Here is a 20,796-nt window from a genome sequence, read left to right as displayed (position 1 = left end):
GCCGTAAATTATTTTTAGCTGTCAACAACCATTTTTAACAACTCAATGGAAACAAGCCCATGGCCAGTATTTTTAAGGCTCAGATCAAAGCTGAAAATAAAGATTTAATATAGAAATAAAAATGATATCATGGTGAAACCTCTTCTAAGTAAGTTAGAATCTAATTATAAATAAAAAAAAATTTTTTAAAAAATCAGTCTTAACAGCTTCAGTTCCTACTTTTTGCAGTATAATTATTTATGCAAATGTATGCTAGTCCTAATTATTTTCAAAATAAGTTTTCAGAATCTGAATCCTATTGCTTTTAAAAATCATGAGGTTAATGGATGTTGAGATTTGTTTTTTAAATAAAAAGTTGAAGAGTGATAGCCCGGCTGTTCCTCTCAATACATAGTCAAAGTGTACTAGTGGAGAGAAAAATTGAGTCAGGTTTTTATTTTTCTAAAGAAAAAAAAAAGTGGAATGTAAACTGTCCATTCTTCACCGCTTTCTATGCAAAGTTTAAAAAACATAATTTATGCTTACCTGATAAATTTATTTCTCTTGTAGTGTATCCAGTCCACGGATCATCCATTACTTGTGGGATATTCTCCTTCACAACGGGAAGTTGCAAGAGGATCACCCACAGCAGAGCTGCTATATAGCTCCTCCCCTCACTGTCATATCCAGTCATTCGACCGAAACAAGACGAGAAAGGAGAAACCATAGGGTGCAGTGGTGACTGTAGTTTAATTAAAATTTAGACCAGCCTTAAAAGGACAGGGCGGGCCGTGGACTGGATACACTACAAGAGAAATAAATTTATCAGGTAAGCATAAATTATGTTTTCTCTTGTTAAGTGTGTCCAGTCCACGGATCATCCATTACTTGTGGGATACCAATACCAAAGCTAAAGTACACGGATGATGGGAGGGACAAGGCAGGAACTTAAACGGAAGGAACCACTGCCTGTAGAACCTTTCTCCCAAAAACAGCCTCCGAAGAAGCAAAAGTGTGAAATTTTGAAAATTTTGAAAAGGTGTGAAGCGAAGACCAATTCGCAGCCTTGCAAATCTGTTCAACAGAGGCCTCATTTTTAAAGGCCCAGGTGGAAGCCACAGCTCTAGTAGAATGAGCTGTAATCCTTTCAGGGGGCTGCTGTCCAGCAGTCTCATAGGCTAAGCGTATTATGCTCCGAAGCCAAAAGGAGGGAGAGGTTGCCAAAGCTTTTTGACCTCTCCTCTGTCCAGAGTAAACGACAAACAGGGCAGATGTTTGACGAAAATCTTTAGTAGCCTGTAAGTAAAACTTCAAGGCACGGACTACGTCCAGATTATGCAAAAGACGTTCCTTCTTTGAAGAAGGATTAGGACACAATGATGGAACAACAATCTCTTGATTGATATTCCTGTTAGAAACCACCTTAGGTAAAAACCCAGGTTTGGTACGCAGAACTACCTTGTCTGAATGAAAAATCAGATAAGGAGAATCACAATGTAAGGCAGACAACTCAGAGACTCTTCGAGCCGAGGAAATAGCCATCAAAAACAGAACTTTCCAAGATAAAAGTTTAATATCAATGGAATGAAGGGGTTCAAACGGAACTCCCTGAAGAACTTTAAGAACCAAGTTTAAGCTCTACGGGGGAGCAACAGTTTTAAACACAGGTTTAATCCTAACCAAACAAATTGTGCGATTCATCCAGCAGCGATACTCACAGGTTAGAGCTTCAAGGAGTCACTACAAAACTCCCCAACAATAGTAGAATAAAGTGAAATGAAGCTCTCCAACATGCCAAAGTTTCAATACTTTATTAGAGAGAGTGCAGAGTCAAACAGCCACAACGTTTCAGGGAACCATGCCCCTTAATCATGTGACACCACATGATTAAGGGGCATGGTTCCCCGAAACGTCGTGGCTGTTTGACTCTGCACTCTCTCTAATAAAGTATTGAAACTTTGGCATGTTGGAGAGCTTCATTTCACTTTATTTTAATCCTAACCAAAGCCTGACAAAATGCCTGGACGTCTGGAACTTCTGCCAGACGCTTGTGCAAAAGAATAGACAGAGCAGAGATCTGTCCTTTTAAAGAACTAGCCTTTGTCCAAACCCTCTTGGAGAAAGGACAATATCCTAGGAAACCTAACCTTACTCCATGAGTAACTCTTGGATTCACACCAATAAAGATAGTTACGCCATATCTTATGGTAGATTTTCCTGGTGACAGGCTTCCGAGCCTGTATTAAGGTATCAATGACTGACTCGGAGAAGCAACGCCTTGATAGAATCAAGCGTTCAATCTCCATGCAGTCAGTCTCAGAGAAATTAGATTTGGATGATTGAAAGGACCTTGTATTAGAAGGTCCTGCCTCAGAGGCAGAGTCCATGGTGGAAGAGATGACATGTCCACTAGGTCTGCATACCAGGTCCTGCGTGGCCATGCAGGCGCTATCAGAATCACCAATGCTCTCTCCTGTTTGATTTTGGCAATCAGTCGAGGGAGCAGAGGAAACGGTGGAAACACATAGGCCAGGTTGAAGAACCAAGGAGCTGCTAGAGCATCTATCAGTGTTGCTCCTGGATCCCTGGACCTGGATCCGTAACAAGGAAGCTTGGCGTTCTGGCGAGACACCATGAGATCCAGTTCTGGTTTGCCCCAACGATGGACCAGTTGAGCAAACACCTCCGGATGGAGTTCCCACTCCCCCGGATGAAAAGTCTGACGACTTAGAAAATCCGCCTCCCAGTTCTCTACGCCTGGGATGTGGATCGCTGACAGGTGGCAAGAGTGAGACACTGCCCAGCGAATTATCTTTGAGACTTCTAACATCGCTAGGGAACTCCTGGTTCCCCCTTGATGGTTGATGTAAGCCACAGTCGTGATGTTGTCCGACTGAAATCTGATGAACCTCAGTGTTGCTAACTGAGGCCAAGCTAGAAGAGCATTGAATATTGCTCTTAACTCCAGAATATTTATTGGGAGGAGTTTCTCCTCCTGAGTCCACGATCCCTGAGCCTTCAGGGAGTTCCAGACTGCGCCCCAACCTAGAAGGCTGGCATCTGTTGTTACAATCGTTCAATCTGGCCTGCGAAAGGTCATACCCTTGGACAGATGGACCCGACAAAGCCACCAGAGAAGAGAATCTCTGGTCTCTTGATCCAGATTTAGTAGAGGGGACAAATCTGAGTAATCCCCATTCCACTGCAGCGGTCTGAGATGCAGGCGCGCAAATGGCACTATGTCCATTGCCGCTACCATTAAGCCGATTACTTCCATGCACTGAGCCACTGACGGGCGTGGAATGGAATGAAGGACACGGCAAGCATTTAGAAGTTTTGATAACCTAGACTCCGTCAGGTAAATTTTCATCTCTACAGAATCTATAAGAGTCCCTAGGAAGGAGACTCTTGTGAGTGGTGATAGAGAACTCTTTTCCACGTTCACTTTCCACCCCTGCGACCTCAGAAATGCCAGAACTATCTCTGTATGAGACTTGGCAATTTGAAAGCTTGACGCCTGTATCAGGATGTCGTCTAGATACAGAGCCACCGCTATGCCTCGCGGTCTTAGAACCGCCAGAAGTGAGATCAGAACCTTTGTAAAAATTCTCGGGGCAGTGGCCAACCCGAAGGGAAGAGCTACAAATTGGTAATGCCTGTCTAGAAAGGCAAACCTTAGGAACCGATGATGATCTTTGTGAATCGGTATGTGAAGGTAGGCATCCTTTAAGTCCACTGTGGTCATGTACTGACCCTCTTGGATCATGGGTAGGATGGTCCGAATAGTTTCCATTTTGAATGATGGAACTCTGAGGAATTTGTTTAAGATCTTTAGATCCAAGATTGGTCTGAAGGTTCCCTCTTTCTTGGGAACCACAAACAGATTTGAATAAAATCCCTGTCCTTGTTCCGTCCGCGGAACTGGATGGATCACTCCCATTACTAGGAGGTCTTGCACACAGCTTAGGAATGCCTCTTTCTTTATCTGGTTTGCTGATAACCTTGAAAGATGAAATCTCCCTTGTGGAGGAGAAGCTTTGAAGTCCAGAAGATATCCCTGAGATATGATCTCCAACGCCCAGGGATCCTGAACATCTCTTGCCCACGCCTGGGCGAAGAGAGAAAGTCTGCCCCCCACTAGATCCGTTTCCGGATAGGGGGCCGTTCCTTCATGCTGTCTTGGGGGCAGCAGCAGGCTTTCTGGCCTGCTTGCCCTTGTTCCAGGACTGGTTAGGTTTCCAGGCCTGTCTGGAATGAGCAACAGTTCCCTCTTGTTTTGAAGCGGAGGAAGTTGATGCTGCTCCTGCCTTGAAATTTCAAAAGGCACAAAAATTAGACTGTTTGGCCTTTGATTTGGCCCTGTCCTGAGGAAGGGTATGACCCTTGCCTCCAGTAATGTCAGCAATAATTTCCTTCAAGCCAGGCCCGAATAAGGTTTGCCCCTTGAAAGGAATGTTGAGTAATTTAGACTTTGAAGTCACGTCAGCTGACCAGGATTTAAGCCATAGCGCCCTACACACCTGGATGGCGAATCCGAAATGCTTAGCCGTTAGTTTAGTCAAATGAACAATGGCATCAGAAACAAATGAGTTAGCTAGCTTAAGCGTTCTAAGCTTGTCAATAATTTCATTCAATGGAGCTGTCTGGATGGCCTCTTCCAGGGCCTCAAACCAGAATGCCGCCGCCGCAGCAGTGACAGGCGCAATGCATGCAAGGGGCTGTAAAATAAAACCTTGTTGAATAAACATTTTCTTAAGGTAACCCTCTAATTTTTTATCCACTGGATCTGAAAAAGCACAACTGTCCTCAACTGGGATAGTGGTACGCTTTGCTAAAGTAGAAACTGCTCCCTCCACCTTAGGGACCGTCTGCCATAAGTCCCGTGTAGTGGCGTCTATTGGAAACATTTTTCTAAATATAGGAGGTGGGGAAAAGGGCACACCGGGTCTATCCCACTCCTTGCTAATAATTTCTGTAAGCCTTTTAGGTATAGGAAAAACGTCAGTACACACCGGCACCGCATAGTATCTATCCAGCCTACACAATTTCTCTGGAATTTCAACTGTGTTACAGTCATTCAGAGCAGCTAATACCTCCCCAAGCAATACACGGAGGTTCTCAAGGTTAAATTTAAAATTAGAAATCTCTGAATCAGGTTTCCCCGAGTCAGATGTCACCCACAGACTGAAGCTCTCCGTCCTCATGTTTTGCATACTGTGACGCAGTATCAGACATGGCTCTAACAGCATTTGCGCGCTCTGTATCTCTCCTAACCCCAGAGCTATTGCGCTTGCCTCTTAATTCAGGCAATCTAGATAATACCTCTGACAGGGTATTATTCATGATTGCAGCCATGTCCTGCAAGGTAATCGCTATGGGCGTCCCTGATGTAATTGGCGCCATATTAGCGTGCGTCCCCTGAGCGGGAGGCGAAGGGTCTGACACGTGGGGAGAGTTAGTCGGCATAACTTCCCCCTCGACAGAACCCTCTGGTGATAATTCTTTTATAGATAAAGACTGATCTTTACTGTTTAAGGTGAAATCAATACATTTAGTACACAATCTCCTATGGGGCTCCACCATGGCTTTCAAACATAATGAACAAGTAGGTTCCTCTGTGTCAGACATGTTTAAACAGACTAGCAATGAGACTAGCAAGCTTGGAAAACACTTTAAAACAAGTTTACAAGCAATATAAAAAACGTTACTGTGCCTTTAAGAAACACAAATTTTCCCAAATTTTGAAATAACAGTGAAAAAATGCAGTTACACTAACGAAATTTTTACAGTGTATGTAATAAGTTAGCAGAGCATTGCACCCACTTGCAAATGGATGATTAACCCCTTAATACCAAAAACGGAATAACAAATGACAAAAACGTTTTTTAAACAGTCACAACAGCTGCCACAGCTCTACTGTGGCTTTTTACCTCCCTCAATACGACTTTTGAAACCTTTTGAGCCCTTCAGAGAAGTCCTGGATCAGGCAGGAAGAAGCTGGATGTCTGTGTCTGTAATTTTTGCTGTGCTAAAAAAACGCTAAAATAGGCCCCTCCCACTCATATTACAACAGTGGGAAGCCTCAGGGAACTGTTTCTAGGCAAAATTCAAGCCAGCCATGTGGAAAAAACTAGGCCCCAATAAGTTTTATCACCAAACATATGTAAAAAACGATTAAACATGCCAGCAAACGTTTTATATTACACTTTTATAAGAGTATGTATCTCTATTAATAAGCCTGATACCAGTCGCTATCACTGCATTTAAGGCTTTACTTACATTACTTCGGTATCAGCAGCATTTTCTAGCAAATTCCATCCCTAGAAAAATATTTTAACTGCACATACCTTATTACAGGAAAACCTGCACGCTATTCCCCCTCTGAAGTTACCTCACTCCTCAGAATATGTGAGCACAGCAAAGGATCTTAGTTACTTCTGCTAAGATCATAGAAAACACAGGCAGATTCTTCTTCTAAATACTGCCTGAGATAAACAGTACACTCCGGTACCATTTAAAAATAACAAACTTTTGATTGAAGAAATAAACTAAGTATAAAACACCACGTCCTCTTACGACCTCCATCTTAGTTGAGAGTTGCAAGAGAATGACTGGATATGGCAGTGAGGGGAGGAGCTATATAGCAGCTCTGCTGTGAGTGATCCTCTTGCAACTTCATGTGGGGAAGGAGAATATCCCAGAAGTAATGGATGATCCGTGGACTGGATACACTTAACAAGAGAAATGTGCTTTTATTTTCATGATATAACATATGAACATTCTTAAATTTCCTTTCCCATATGAGCAATTTGTTAGTAGCAATGTTACATAAAAATGTATCCTTATGTTGTATTATTTATATATTTTATTTAATAAGGTAACTGCTGATCAGAGTTTTTCTCACAATTGTGCCAAACCCATTTGTCTTTGTGGATGGCATAAATGCCTGTTATTTGTCAAACTGATGAAAGAAAATGAAAGGTCAGGTTTGTGTCTTTGCATTCTTTCTAAAGAGAGCCTCATAAAAAAAGAGAGTTTGTTGTGTTTGGACACATATTTGTATAAACATCTTCTTATTAAAATAATGTAGTGATATTTATATCTGCAGGTAAGACTACAATATATTGTTACTTTAAAGAAACACTGTACTGTAAAATTTGGTTTTCCTTAAAGGGACACTAAGCCCAAATTTTTTTCTTTCATGTTCAGATAGAGCATGCAATTTTAAGCAACTTTCTAATTCATTCCTATTATCAAATTTTCTTCGTTCTCTTGCTTTCTTTATTTAAAAAGCAAGCATGTGATGCATAGGAGCCGGCCCATTTTTGGTTGAGAACCTGGATTATGCTTGCTTATTGGTGAGTAAATGTAAGCCTCCAATAAGCAAGCACTATCCATGGTGCTGAGCCTAAAATGGGCTGGCTGCTAAGATTTACATTCCTACTTTTAAAATATACCGTCTTAAAATATACCGTTTTTTAAAATAAAGATAGCAAGAGAACAAAAAAATAATAATAGGAGTAAATAAGAAAGTTGATTAAAATGTCATGCTCTATCTGAATCATGAAAGAAAAAATGTGGGTTCAGTGTCCCCTTAATGAGTTATGGGTACTAAATGTATCAGGAATTGTTCCTCTGGGTTTATTTTTGTGTTCATTGAAACCACCAGCTATTATTTTCAAAAGCATGCCTATTAAAATGCGCTGCACTTGCAAGAAAAGCAGATCTATTTATCTTAGTTCTCTCTCTCTACACTAAGTATAATATTTAGGTACTGACTTTTTTGGTGCGGATTGTGGTTCCAGTGAGCAAAACCAGCTATTTAAATGGAATAAATAACTCTAAATGAAAAATTTCCAATACATTTAATACTAAGCCACTAGTATAAAAAGTAATTGGGATTACATTAAAGGGAGAGGGGAAGTTACAAATATTGTCCCTTTAAGTCTTCTGGAACCTAATAGATCATCAAGCTTTGAATGATGCATATCTCCAATTCCTCAAGCGGTAACATTTGTGTTTTGTTTTACAAGTGGCAATGTAGAGACATCCATTTACTCAATGAATGAAACAATATTATGGAGCAAAGTTTTTGTTTTACATTATCTTAAACCAATATATGCAGTACAGGAGGAAAATCCACTGCTCAGTAAGTGCCAGGGTTCAGGTCTCCCAATGATTATGCAGCCTTGCATATCACAGCTTTCAGTAGCCATTGCAAACTGCCACAATAGGGACTGGCTGATTGGGTTGTCATATAAATATTTGCAAAGTGCATTACTAAAGATTAGAGGGAGTATTAGGATCCAACAGTTGTACCACGTCTTGCATATAATCGGTTACAGCATAACATAAATGAAGACTTATCACATTATAGTTACAAAAAGTTACAATATGCTGTTAAGAGAAGATTGTGTGCAGTGTTGGGACACAAAGAACTACATAGCACCAAGTCACAAGGTCACATTGTGCCATGATTTGAGATTGTTGCTGGGACACAAAGCATTACAGTAAGCCACAGATGAGAGCTGTTCTCAGTGTAAAGTTACAGGGTACATTGATCAAAAAGTATTGTAAGTAACGGTTGAAGATTACAGTGGTTAGTGTGCTACTACTGCAGCCAGTGTTTGTCACTAAAGGGCTATAAGCTGCCCTAAATATGTCTAGATGAATGTTAGTTTATCAACAGCTACTGCTGTAAAATAATGCACCCTTGTGTTACCTTCTGTGCTTAGCCTTTTGTTCTGACATATTTTTAAAAACACCATCCTATTGTTTGTTTTGTTATGAAAGGTGTGGTCTGGTAAACAATCGCATGCCTTTTAAAGGAAGGTTTTAGCTGCTTGTGGCCTCTGTACACTCCCTGTGCACAGTTAGAAATACATAACAATAGTTATTGTATTACCTACATGTACTATGCATTACTATGAAGAACTTGTAGAGTTTTAGTAACTGATTGTGCCACACATTTTTACAGCAACTATTAACTACACAGTCACATTTAGTCTGTAGATTTACTGGTCCGGCTAAATAGTTTAATGTCTATGGTGTGTGCTGCCTAGGTCCTGCAGGAAGGCTCTCCCACATTCTTTACATCTGTTTCAATCATAGTGATTTTTACTCTATGCACCTGAATGTAAGATGCTTCTGGTTCCACTTGCGTCCTGTGTGTGCATAACGTTTCCTCCTCATATTAGATTTCATCCGATTCCCAAATTGATCTGGAACCCCACAACGAGGCCTTTGCATCCATCTGTACATAAAGAACAATATTAATCAGATTGGTGCATGTTGGTCACATTTAACTAGTGAGTGAGGGAGATGCGTGGTACACAATAATGATCAAAGACAATTGTGATTTTCATGTGGCAACACGGGAAATGGATACAATGTGGAAATGGGCTATAGAACACTAACTGTAATACAACTCAAGCTCATGCAGCAATGGGAGGAAAAGGCGTTCCACCGGATACAACACAATGGTTAGCTGTGATGTGAGAGAAACATAGGCAGCAAGATCTATGCCTGATTTGCGTCTAAAGAAGGCAACATGCACAGGGCGTGACCTGGTCTATATAGCTTATGATATGGGCTGGAAAACATGCCATACACAGGAGCGAGACACATGACATACAGCTGCTAGAAATGCAGGTTGTACACCATGCACCACACACAGAAGCATCACAAGCAGATAGTGACTGGAAAAAGCACCACATGCAAAGAATAGGATGCAGAGTTGCTAGTTGCACGCTCAGGAGCTAGAAGTATTATGTAGAGCTGAAAGCTTTCATCTGGAGAAAGCTCCTGGCAGAGAAACTAGAACAAGAATACAATCTAGCAATGACCAGAAGGACATCATCATGCAAAGAAGCTAGAGAATACAAGGATGTAGATTTGCTAACAGAGGACTGGGGAATCTAGAAACAGAATGAGAATGTAAATTATTAGCTCTGTTCTGCCAAAAGCAACATGCACAATAGCTAAACAGGACAAGGATGTAGCGCCACTAGCAGGGGACTACAGGAGGCACCATATAGATAAGCTAGAAGCGGAATGTAGAGGTAGCTGGTCTGAAGAAGGCAAGACTATAAGTAGAAATAGGAGTTGTTTGTGCCAGCCAGAAGAAAGCAACAAGTACAGTAGCCAGACAGCACAAAGGTGTAGTGCCGAGGACTGTAGAAAGCCTCAAACAGAGAAGCTAGAAGCAGAATTTAAAGTTGCTAGCTCTGGCCAGATGAAAACAGCATGCTCAGGAAGAAGGAACAGGAAGTCAAGTCGCTAGCAGAGGAATGTAGAAGACATCATACAGAAATGCAAGCAGCAGCAATTGGTGTTGCTGGATGTACAGAGGGAAAAGGCATCATGCTCATGGTATCATCAGGAACCAGTCTAACTGAAAACTAGAGAAAGCAAAATGTGTGGGAGACAGAAAGAGGATGGAAAGTTGGCAAACATCTGAAGAAGACACCATGCATTGAGTCAACACAGAGTAAAAACAGACCAATGGGGAGATGCTATATTTAATAATTTAGTTAAAAGGACACTAAACCCACATTTTTTCCTTCATGGTTCAGATAGATCATGCAACTTTAAGCAACTTTCTAATTCACTCCTATTATCAATTTTTCTTTGTTCTCTTGCTATCTTTATTTTAAAAAGGCATATAAGCTAAGGAGCCAGACAATTTTTGGTTCAGACCATGGACAACACTTGTTTATTGGTGCTGTCCAATCAGCAAGGACAACCCAGGTTGTGAACAAAAAATGGGCTGGCTTCTAAACTTACATACTTGCTTTTCCAATAAAGTTAGCAAGAGAATGAAGAAAATTTGATAATAGGAGTAAATTAGAAAGTTGCCTAAAATTGCATGCTCTATCTGAATCATGAGAGAGAAAAATTGGTTTCACTGTCCCTTTAACACTAATTCTTTTATATTTATGGTAACTTATGTTAAATAAAGTTAAAAATAAAATGTGTTAGGGCAAGTGAAAAATCATATAGCATACAACCCACTGTGTAGGATAAATGGCGTAACATGCTTTGACACAAGATAATGGAGTAAAGCACATTTAATGTAGTATTTCCCAGGTCATCTGCACAGGTTGATTTCCTAAACATTCCTTCCTAAAACAAAATCCCCTGGGCTTTTTCTTCTTCTTTAAAATAAGAAGCATACACATACAACCACAGCAACCTGTTCAGAAGACCTGAGACCAGCGACGTGTCCCAGGGAGAGGAGGTCTCAATGGACCTTACTCTCTGGTGTTCTGATCCAGTTCTCCAGTCATTGGGATTCCATAGAATCTCTGCATTTCAGAAATGGCGGAGGACAGTATTTCTGCTGAACGAAGTGTGGACATCTGTCGACTTGTCTGTGGAAGGTATCCATATAACCGCAACCAGGCCTGCAATAAGAAGATTCCTGACTAACCACTCAGATAAAGATGTATATGTGCATTCAAGAAAAAAAAGCAAAATTCAATAAAAACATAATTTATGCTTACCTGATAAATTTATTTCTCTTGTGGTGTATCCAGTCCACGGATCATCCATTACTTGTGGGATATTCTCCTTCCCAACAGGAAGTTGCAAGAGGATCACCCACAGCAGAGCTGCTATATAGCTCCTCCCCTAACTGCCATATCCAGTCATTCGACCGAAACAAGCCGAAAAAGGAGAAACCATAGGGTGCAGTGGTGACTGTAGTTTAAATTAAAATTTAGACCTGCCTTAAAAAGACAGGGCGGGTTGTGGACTGGATACTCCACAAGAGAAATAAATTTATCAGGTAAGCATAAATTATGTTTTCTCTTGTAAGGTGTATCCAGTCCACGGATCATCCATTACTTGTGGGATACCAATACCAAAGCTAAAGTACACGGATGAAGGGAGGGACAAGGCAGGCTTAAATGGAAGGAACCACTGCCTGTAGAACCTTTCTCCCAAAAATAGCCTCCGAAGAAGCAAAAGTATCAAATTTGTAAAATTTTGAAAAGGTATGAAGCGAAGACCAAGTCGCCGCCTTGCAAATCTGTTCAACAGAAGCCTCATTTTTAAAGGCCCAGGTGGAAGCCACAGCTCTAGTAGAATGAGCTGTAATCCTTTCAGGGGGCTGCTGTCCAGCAGTCTCATAGGCTAAGCGTATTACCCTCCGAAGCCAAAAAGAAAGAGAGGTTGCCGAAGCTTTTTGACCTCTCCTCTGTCCAGAGTAAACAACAAACAGTGAAGATGTTTGGAGAAAATCTTTAGTAGCTTGTAAGTAAACCTTTAAAGCACGGACCACGTCCAGATTATGTAAAAGGCGTTCCGTCTTTGAAGAAGGATTAGGACACAATGATGGAACAACAATCTCTTGATTGATATTCTTGTTAGAAACTACCTTAGGTAAAAACCCAGGTTTTGTACGCAAAACTACTTTATCTGAATGGAAAATCAGATAAGGAGAATCACATTGTAAGGCAGATAACTCAGAGACTCTCCGAGCCGAGGAAATAGCCATCAAAAACAGAACTTTCCAAGATAAAAGTTTGATATCAATGGAATGAAGGGGTTCAAACGGAACCCCTTGAAGAACTTTAAGAACCAAGTTTAAGCTCCATGGGGGAGCAACAGGTTTAAACAGGCTTAATTCTAACCAAAGCCTGACAAAAAGCTTGAACGTCTGGAACTTTTACCAGACGCTTGTGTAAAAGAATAGACAGAGCAGAAATCTGTCCCTTTAAAGAAATAGCTGATAATCATTTTTCCAAACCCTCTTGGAGAAAGGACAATATCCTAGGAATCCTAACCTTACTCCATGAGTAATTCTTGGATTCACACCAATAAAGGTATTTACGCCATATCTTATGGTAGATTTTCCTGGTGACAGGCTTTCGTGCCTGTATAAGGGTACCAATGACTGACTCGGAGAAGCCACGCTTTGATAAAATCAAGCGTTCAATCTCCATCCAGTCAGTCTCAGAGAAATTAGATTCGGATGATTGAAAGGACCTTGTAGTAGAAGGTCTTGTCTCAGAGGCAGGGTCCATGGTGGAAAGGATGACATGTCCACTAGGTCTGCATACCAGGTTCTGCGTGGCCATGCAGGCGCTATCAAGATCACCGATGCTCTCTCCTGTTTGATTTTGGCAATCAGTCGAGGGAGCAGAGGAAACGGTGGAAACACATAAGCCAGGTTGAAGAACCAAGGCGCTGCTAGAGCATCTATCAGTGCCGCTTCTGGGTCCCTGGACCTGGATCCGTAACAAGGAAGCTTGGCGTTCTAGCGAGATGCCATGAGATCCAGTTCTGGTTTGCCCCAACGATGAACCAATTGAGCAAACACCTCCGGATGGAGTTCCCACTCCCCCGGATGAAAAGTCCGACGACTTAGAAAATCCGCCTCCCAGTTCTCTACACCTGGGATATGGATTGCTGATAGGTGGCAAGAGTGAGTCTCTGCCCAGCGAATTATCTTGGAGACTTCTAACATCGCTAGGGAACTCCTGGTTCCCCCTTGATGGTTGATGTAAGCCACAGTCGTGATGTTGTTCGACTGAAATCTGATGAACCTCAGGGTTGCTAACTGAGGCCAAGCTAGAAGAGCATTGAATATTGCTCTTAACTCCAGAATATTTATTGGGAGGAGTTTCTCCTCCTGAGTCCACGATCCCTGAGCATTCAGGGAATTCCAGACTGCACCCCAACCTAGAAGGCTGGCATCAGTTGTTACAATTGTCCAATCTGGCCTGCGAAAGGTCATACCTTTGGACAGATGGACCCGAGATAGCCACCAGAGAAGAGAATCTCTGGTCTCTTGATCCAGATTTAGCAGAGGGGACAAATCTGTGTAATCCCCATTCCACTGACTGAGCATGCATAGTTGCAGCGGTCTGAGATGTAGGCGCGCAAATGGCACTATGTCCATCGTCGCTACCATCAAGCCGATTACTTCCATACACTGAGCCACCGAAGGGCGCGGAATAGAATGAAGAACACGGCAAGATCTTAGAAGCTTTGATAATCTGGATTCTGTCAGGTAAATCTTCATTTCTACAGAATCTCAGAGTCCCTAGGAAGGAGACTCTTGTGAGTGGGGATAGAGAACTCTTTTCCTCGTTCACCTTCCACCCATGTGACCTGAGAAATGCCAGAACTATGTCCGTATGTGACTTGGCAATCTGAAAGCTTGACGCCTGTATCAGGATGTCGTCCAGATAAGGGGCCACTGATATACCTCGCGGTCTTAGGACCGCCAGAAGCGATCCCAGAACCGTTGTAAAGATTCTTGGACCTGTAGTTAACCCGAAGGGAAGAGCCACAAATTGGTAATGCCTGTCCAGAAAGGCAAACCAATGATGATCTTTGTGAATCGGTATGTGAAGGTAAGCATCCTTCAAATCCACTGTGGTCATGTACTGACCCTCCTGGATCATAGACAGGATGGTCCGAATAGTTTCCATTTTGAACGATGGAACTCTGAGGAATTTGTTTAAGATCTTTAGATCCAAAATGGGTCTGAAGGTTCCCTCTTTTTTGGGAACCACAAACAGATTTGAATAAAAACCCTGTCCCTGTCCCGTCAGTGGAACTGGACAAATCACTCCCATTATTAGGAGGTCTTGCACACAGCGTAAGAATGCCTCTTTCTTTATCTGGTTTACAGATAATCTCGAAAGGTGAAATCTCCCTTGAGGAGGGGAAGCTTTGAAGTCCAGAAGATATCCCTGAGATATGATCTCCAACGCCCAGGGATCCTGAACATCTCTTGCCCATGCCTGGGCGAAGAGAGAAAGTCTGCCCCCTACTAGATCCGTTACCGGATAGGGGGCCGTTCCTTCATGCTGTCTTAGAGGCAGCAGCAGGCTTTCTGGCCTGCTTGCCTTTGTTCCAGGACTGGTTAGGTTTCCAGCCCGGCTTGGATTGAGCAAAAGTTCCCTCTTGTTTTGTAGCAGAGGAAGTTGATGCTGCACCTGCCTTGAAGTTTCGAAAGGCACGAAAATTAGACTGTTTGGCCTTTGATTTGGCCCTGTCCTGAAGAAGGGTATGACCCTTACCTCCAGTAATGTCAGCAATAATTTCCTACAAACCAGGCCCGAATAGGGTCTGCCCCTTGAAGGGAATGTTAAGTAATTTAGACTTAGAAGTCACGTCAGCTGACCAAGATTTAAGCCATAGCGCCCTACGCGCCTGGATGGCGAATCCAGAATTCCTAGCCGTTAGTTTAGTCAAATGAACAATGGCATCAGAAACAAAAGAATTAGCTAGCTTAAGTGTTCTAAGCTTGTCAAGTATTTCAGTCAATGGAGTAGCTGTCTGAAAGGCCTCTTCCAGAGACTCAAACCAGAACGCCACAGCAGCAGTGACAGGCGCAATGCATGCAAGGGGCTGCAGGATAAAACCTTGTTGAATAAACATTTTCTTAAGGTAACCTTCTAATTTTTTATCCATTGGATCTGAAAAAGCACAACTGTCCTCGACAGGGATAGTGGTACGCTTTGATAAAGTAGAAACTGCTCCCTCCACCTTAGGGACGGTCTGCCATAAGTTCCGTGTGGTGGCGTCTATTGGAAACATTTTTCTAAAAATAGGAGGTGGGGAAAACGGCACACCGGGTCTATCCCAGTCCTTATTAATACTTTCTGTAAACCTTTTAGGTATTGGAAAAACATCAGTACACACCGGCACTGCATAGTATTTATCCAGTCTACACAATTTCTCTGGTACTGCAATTGTGTCACAGTCATTCAGAGCAGCTAACACCTCCCCAAGCAATACACGGAGGTTCTCAAGCTTAAATTTAAAAGTAGAAATATCTGAATCAGGTTTCCCCGAATCAGAAATGTCACCCACAGACTGAAGCTCTCCTTCCTCAGCTTCTGCATATTGTGACGCAGTATCAGACATGGGCCTTAAGGCATCTGCGCGCTCTGTACTACGTCTAACCCCAGAGCTATCGCGCTTTCCTCTGAATTCAGGCAGTCTGGCTAATACCGCTGACAGGGTATTATCCATGATTGCCGCCATGTCCTGCAAAGTAATCGCTATGGGCGTCTTTGATGCACTTGGCGCCATTTTAGCGTGAGTCCCTTGAGCGGGAGTCAAAGGGTCTGACACGTGGGGAGAGTTAGTCGGCATAACTTCCCCCTCGCCAGAATCCTCTGGTGATAAATTTTTTAAAGATAAAAGCTGATCTTTATTGTTTAAAGTGAAATCAATACATTTAGTACACATTCTCATATGGGGTTCCACCATGGCTTTTAAACATAATGAACAAGGAGTTTCCTCTATGTCAGACATGTTTATACAGACTAGCAATGAGACTAGCAAGCTTGCAAAACACTTTACATCAATTTAAACAAGCAATATAAAAAACGTTACTGTGCCTTTAAGGGAAACAAATTTTGCTAAAATTTGAAATAACAGTGAAAAAAAGACAGTTAAACTAACGAAATTTTTACAGTGTATGTAACAAGTTAGCAGAGCATTGCACCCACTTGCAAATGGATGATTAACCCCTTATTACAAAAAACGGATTAACAAATTGAAAAAAACGTTTTTTAAACAGTCACAACTGCCACAGCTCCACTGTGGCTTTACCTTCCTCAATATATGACTTTTGAAGCCTTTTGAGCCCTTCAGAGATGTCCTAAAGCATGCAGGGGACTGCTGAGGGAAGCTGAATGTCTCTGTCGGTAATTTTAACTGCGCAAAAAAACGCTAAAATAGGCCCCTCCCACTCATATTACAACTGTGGAAAGCCTCAGGAAACTGTTTCTAGGCAAAAATCAAGCCAGCCATGTGGAAAAAATTAGGCCCCAATATGTTTTATCACCAAAGCATATATAAAAACGATTAAACATGCCAGCAAATGTTTTATATTGCACATTAATCAGAGTATATACCTCTGATAGCAAGCCTGATACTAGTCGCTATTAAATCACTGTATTTAGGCTTAACTTACATTAATCCGGTATCAGCAGCTTTTTTCTAGCAAATTCCATCCCTAGAAAAACTTAAACTGCACATACCTTAATGCAGGATAACCTGCACGCCATTCTCCCTCTGAAGTTACCTCACTCCTCAGACATATGTGAGAACAGCAGTGGATCTTAGTTACTTCTGCTAAGATCATAGAAAAACGCAGGCAGATTCTTCTTCTAAATGCTGCCTGAGATAAAATAGTACAACTCCGGTACCATTTAAAAACAATAAACTTTTGATTGAAGAAAAAACTAACTATATTACACCACTTTCCTCTTACTACCTCCAGCTATGTTGAGAGTTTGCAAGAGAATGACTGGGTATGGCAGTTAGGGGAGGAGCTATATAGCAGCTCTGCTGTGGGTGATCCTCTTGCAACTTCCTGTTGGGAAGGAGAATATACCACAAGTAATGGATGATCCATGGACTGGATACACCTTACAAGAGAAAATAAAAATGATATAAACATTGCCAGAGCTGGGGATACAGCTCCTGAGTAAATCACTAACAAATGGAAAGTCTAATAATCCTTGAAATCTTTATGTCAGATACTCGTGAGTCACAGGAACTCCGGAAAAATAAAAGACACTAATGCAACTAATATATAGAAGGCAAATGGGAACATTATATGAATCACATTTCATTGAACATTTACACAAACTATAAATGATGACAAACACCATTGATGACGTATATATATATTTAAAATGTGACGTGAATAAATGTTGTTAAACAAATAACAATTTGAATCTGAAAGCTTTAATATTAAACATGGAATAATAATTTATTTTCATTGATACGTAGATAAACATTTGCTGAGGCTTGATAACAAATAAATATATAGAAATAAATTAATGGGTGCTAAAAAGTACATGAACATATTGCAGTAGCTACAAGATGGTTTTCCATAATGCAACAACATAGCTGCCTCTATGTTGCCAAAATGTAACCCCTTGGATGCAAGTTCACAGTAAGATGGATAGTTTTATAAGCATCTAATTAGTCTGCATGTTTCATACTACAATAAACTCCCAGTTAACCGGCACCCATGAGGATTGGTAGATTCTGGTTGCTTGAGAGTTAATATTAAAAATAGGCCTAACTAGGTTCTATAACTAATACTATACAACTCTGTATTTACTTGATATTAATATTTAAATATAGTAAATAAAAGCAAATTATTAATTATTATTAATGCCGCCTCCGTTGAGTCCCGGGCACCCAGTGGCAGCGTGATGTCTAATTCTCAGACTGCCTTGTGCACACAACTTTCAAGAGCAGTTATGTAGGGTCTGGTGGCATGAAAAGGGCCTGCTTTTACCTTTGAGAGCCCACTATAGAAAAAGGAAGCTGCGGAGCAAAGTTAGTGTTAATTCTAATGTATAGTATCTTCAATTTTTTTTTTTGGTTGCTTGAGAACTGGTTAACTGTGAGTTTACTGTACTATATGTATGAGACTCAGATATACTTCAATTTAGTGCATGTTTGACAATATATTGTGTTTTCTAGCAGTTAACATGAGGCTTTTGCGTGGGTGACAGGCAATGCTATGCTGATTACAATGCAGGCCAGAACAGGTTGTGTGGGGTCTGCAGCAATGGGTGTGCTTGGCATGGGTCAGTATTGGAATTCTGTGAAGGCTGGGATAGAGAATGACTAATCTCAGTCAAGATGAAAATCAGGTGCTACAGCCAGAGAAACAGAAAGTGTTTGTGAACTGTGCCTCTGACTGAAACCTATTAAACCAAGGACAAAAGACAAACAAATCTTTCTCCCTGTGCAAATAACCACAAATTGCATTGCATCAGTTTTAGCTTACTTATTGATAGGCCACTTTTACAGCGCTCTGTTGAATGCATCGACTGAATTATAATACCATGTATGAATAATTATTAAAACATACCTTGGTTTATGTCCTGTTTTAGTTATTCAGTCATTTTTGTACAGGAAAAAAATGATACAGACAGCAAAAGGTGTAATGTGATAGAGAGAAATACTGTTTATTTTTAACAACCTAGACAAAAATATATAATAGCTCCCAAGTCACACCCTTCTATTTCCATCAGCACATACTTGTTGCTTGTAGATCTGTGGTGATGAGAGGAGAAAGACACTTGCCTAGATTACGAGTTGTGCGTTAGCCTTAAAAAGCAGTGTTAAGAGGTCCCAACGCTGCTTTTTAACGCCCGCTGGTATTACGAGTCTTGAAATGACAGGCTCACCGCTCACTTTTTTGGCCAGACTCGAAAATACCGCAAATCCACTTACGTCAATTGTGTATCCTATTTTTTCAATGGGATTTGCCTAACGCCGGTATAACGAGTCTTCCAAAAAGTGAGCGGTTTTAAAGTCAGTAGTTAAGAGTTTTATGGGCTAACGCCGTAGTATAAAACTTTTAACTAAAGAGTACACTAACACCCATAAACTACCTATTAACCCCTAAACCGAGGCCCCCTCACATCGCAAACACTAAAATAAATTTTTTAACCCCTAATCTGCCGAACCGAACATCACCGCCACTAAAAAATATAGAAACCCCTAAACTGCCACTCTCGCATCGCAAACACTAGTTAAATTTTATTAACCCCTAATCTGCCGTCCCTAAGATCGCCGACACCTACCTACATTTATTAACCCCTAATCTGCCGCCCACGTCGCCGCAACTATATTAAATGTATTAACCCCTAAACCTAAGTCTAACTCTAACCCTAACACCCCCTAACTTAAATATAATTTAAATAAATCTAAATAAAATTACTACAATTAACTAAATTATTCCTATTTAAAACTAAATACTTACCTATAAAATAAACCCTACGCTAGCTACAATATAACTAATAGTTACATTGTAGCTAGTTTAGGATTTATTTTTATTTTACAGGCAACTTTGTATTTATTTTAACTAGGTACAATAGTTATTAAATAGTTATTAACTATTTAATAACTACCTAGTTAAAATCAAATCAATTTTACCTGTAAAATAAAACCTAACCTAAGTTACAATTACACCTAACACTACACTATAATTAAATTAATCCCCTAAATTAACTACAATTATCTAAAGTACGAAAAAAACAAACACTAAATTACAGAAAATAAACAAATTACAAGATTTTTAAACTAATTACACATAATCTAATCCCCCTAATAAAATAAAAAAGCCCCCCAAAATAATAAAAAGCCCTACCCTATACTAAATTACAAATAGCCCTTAAAAGGGCCTCTTGCGGGGCATTGCCCAAAAGTAATCAGCTCTTTTACCTGTAAAAAAAAAAAAGTACAATACCCCCCAACATTAAAACCCACACACCCAACCCTACTCTAAAACCCACCCAATCCCCCCTTAATAAAACACTAACCCCTTGAAGATCACCCTACCTTGAGAAGTCTTCACCCAACCTGGCCGAAGTTCTCAACGAAGCCAGGCAAAGTGATCCTCCAGACGGGCAGAAGTCTTCATCCAAGCCAGGAAGAAAGGGTCCTCCAGATGGGCAGAAGTCTTCATCCAGACGGCATCTTCTATCTTCATCCATCCCGCGCGGAGCGGGTCCATCTTCAAGACATTCGACGCGGAGCATCCTCTTCTTTCGACGTCATCTTACTAAATGACGGTTCCTTTAAGTGACGTCATCCAAGATGGCGTCCCTTCAATTCCGATTGGCTGATAGAATTCTATCAGCCAATCGGAATTAAGGTAGAAAAAATCCTATTGGCTGATGCAATCAGCCAATAGGATTGAAGTTCAATCAGCCAATAGGATTGAGCTGGCATTCTATTGGCTGTTCCAATCAGCCAATAGAATGCAAGCTCAATCCTATTGGCTGATTGCATCAGCCAATATGATTTTTTCTACCT

At 41.0% G+C, this 20,796-nt stretch overlaps 1 protein-coding gene across 3 annotated transcripts in view; it reads right to left on the bottom strand.

Annotated features, from left to right (window-relative positions):
* MMP15 (matrix metallopeptidase 15) overlaps nt 1-20,796 on the bottom strand; it is a 153,954-nt gene that overhangs the window by 74,061 nt on the left and 59,097 nt on the right. Inside the window, exons 2-3 of one of the 3 annotated variants that reach the window (XM_053702446.1) lie at nt 11,174-11,384; nt 9,110-9,232 (exon numbers count right to left, since the gene is read on the bottom strand). In XM_053702446.1, coding sequence (XP_053558421.1) covers nt 9,110-9,228 — 119 coding nt within the window. In that variant the 5' untranslated portion in view covers nt 9,229-9,232; nt 11,174-11,384. The remainder of the gene's footprint in view (nt 1-9,109; nt 9,233-11,173; nt 11,385-20,796) is intronic. The other 2 variants (XM_053702456.1, XM_053702436.1) reach the window with 2 other exon arrangements.

Source organism: Bombina bombina, chromosome 1, assembly GCF_027579735.1.
Source record: "Bombina bombina isolate aBomBom1 chromosome 1, aBomBom1.pri, whole genome shotgun sequence".
Classification (NCBI taxonomy): Eukaryota; Metazoa; Chordata; class Amphibia; order Anura; family Bombinatoridae; genus Bombina; species Bombina bombina.
Note: the sequence above shows the minus strand (reverse complement) of the source record. Positions and strands in the feature narration are given on the sequence as shown.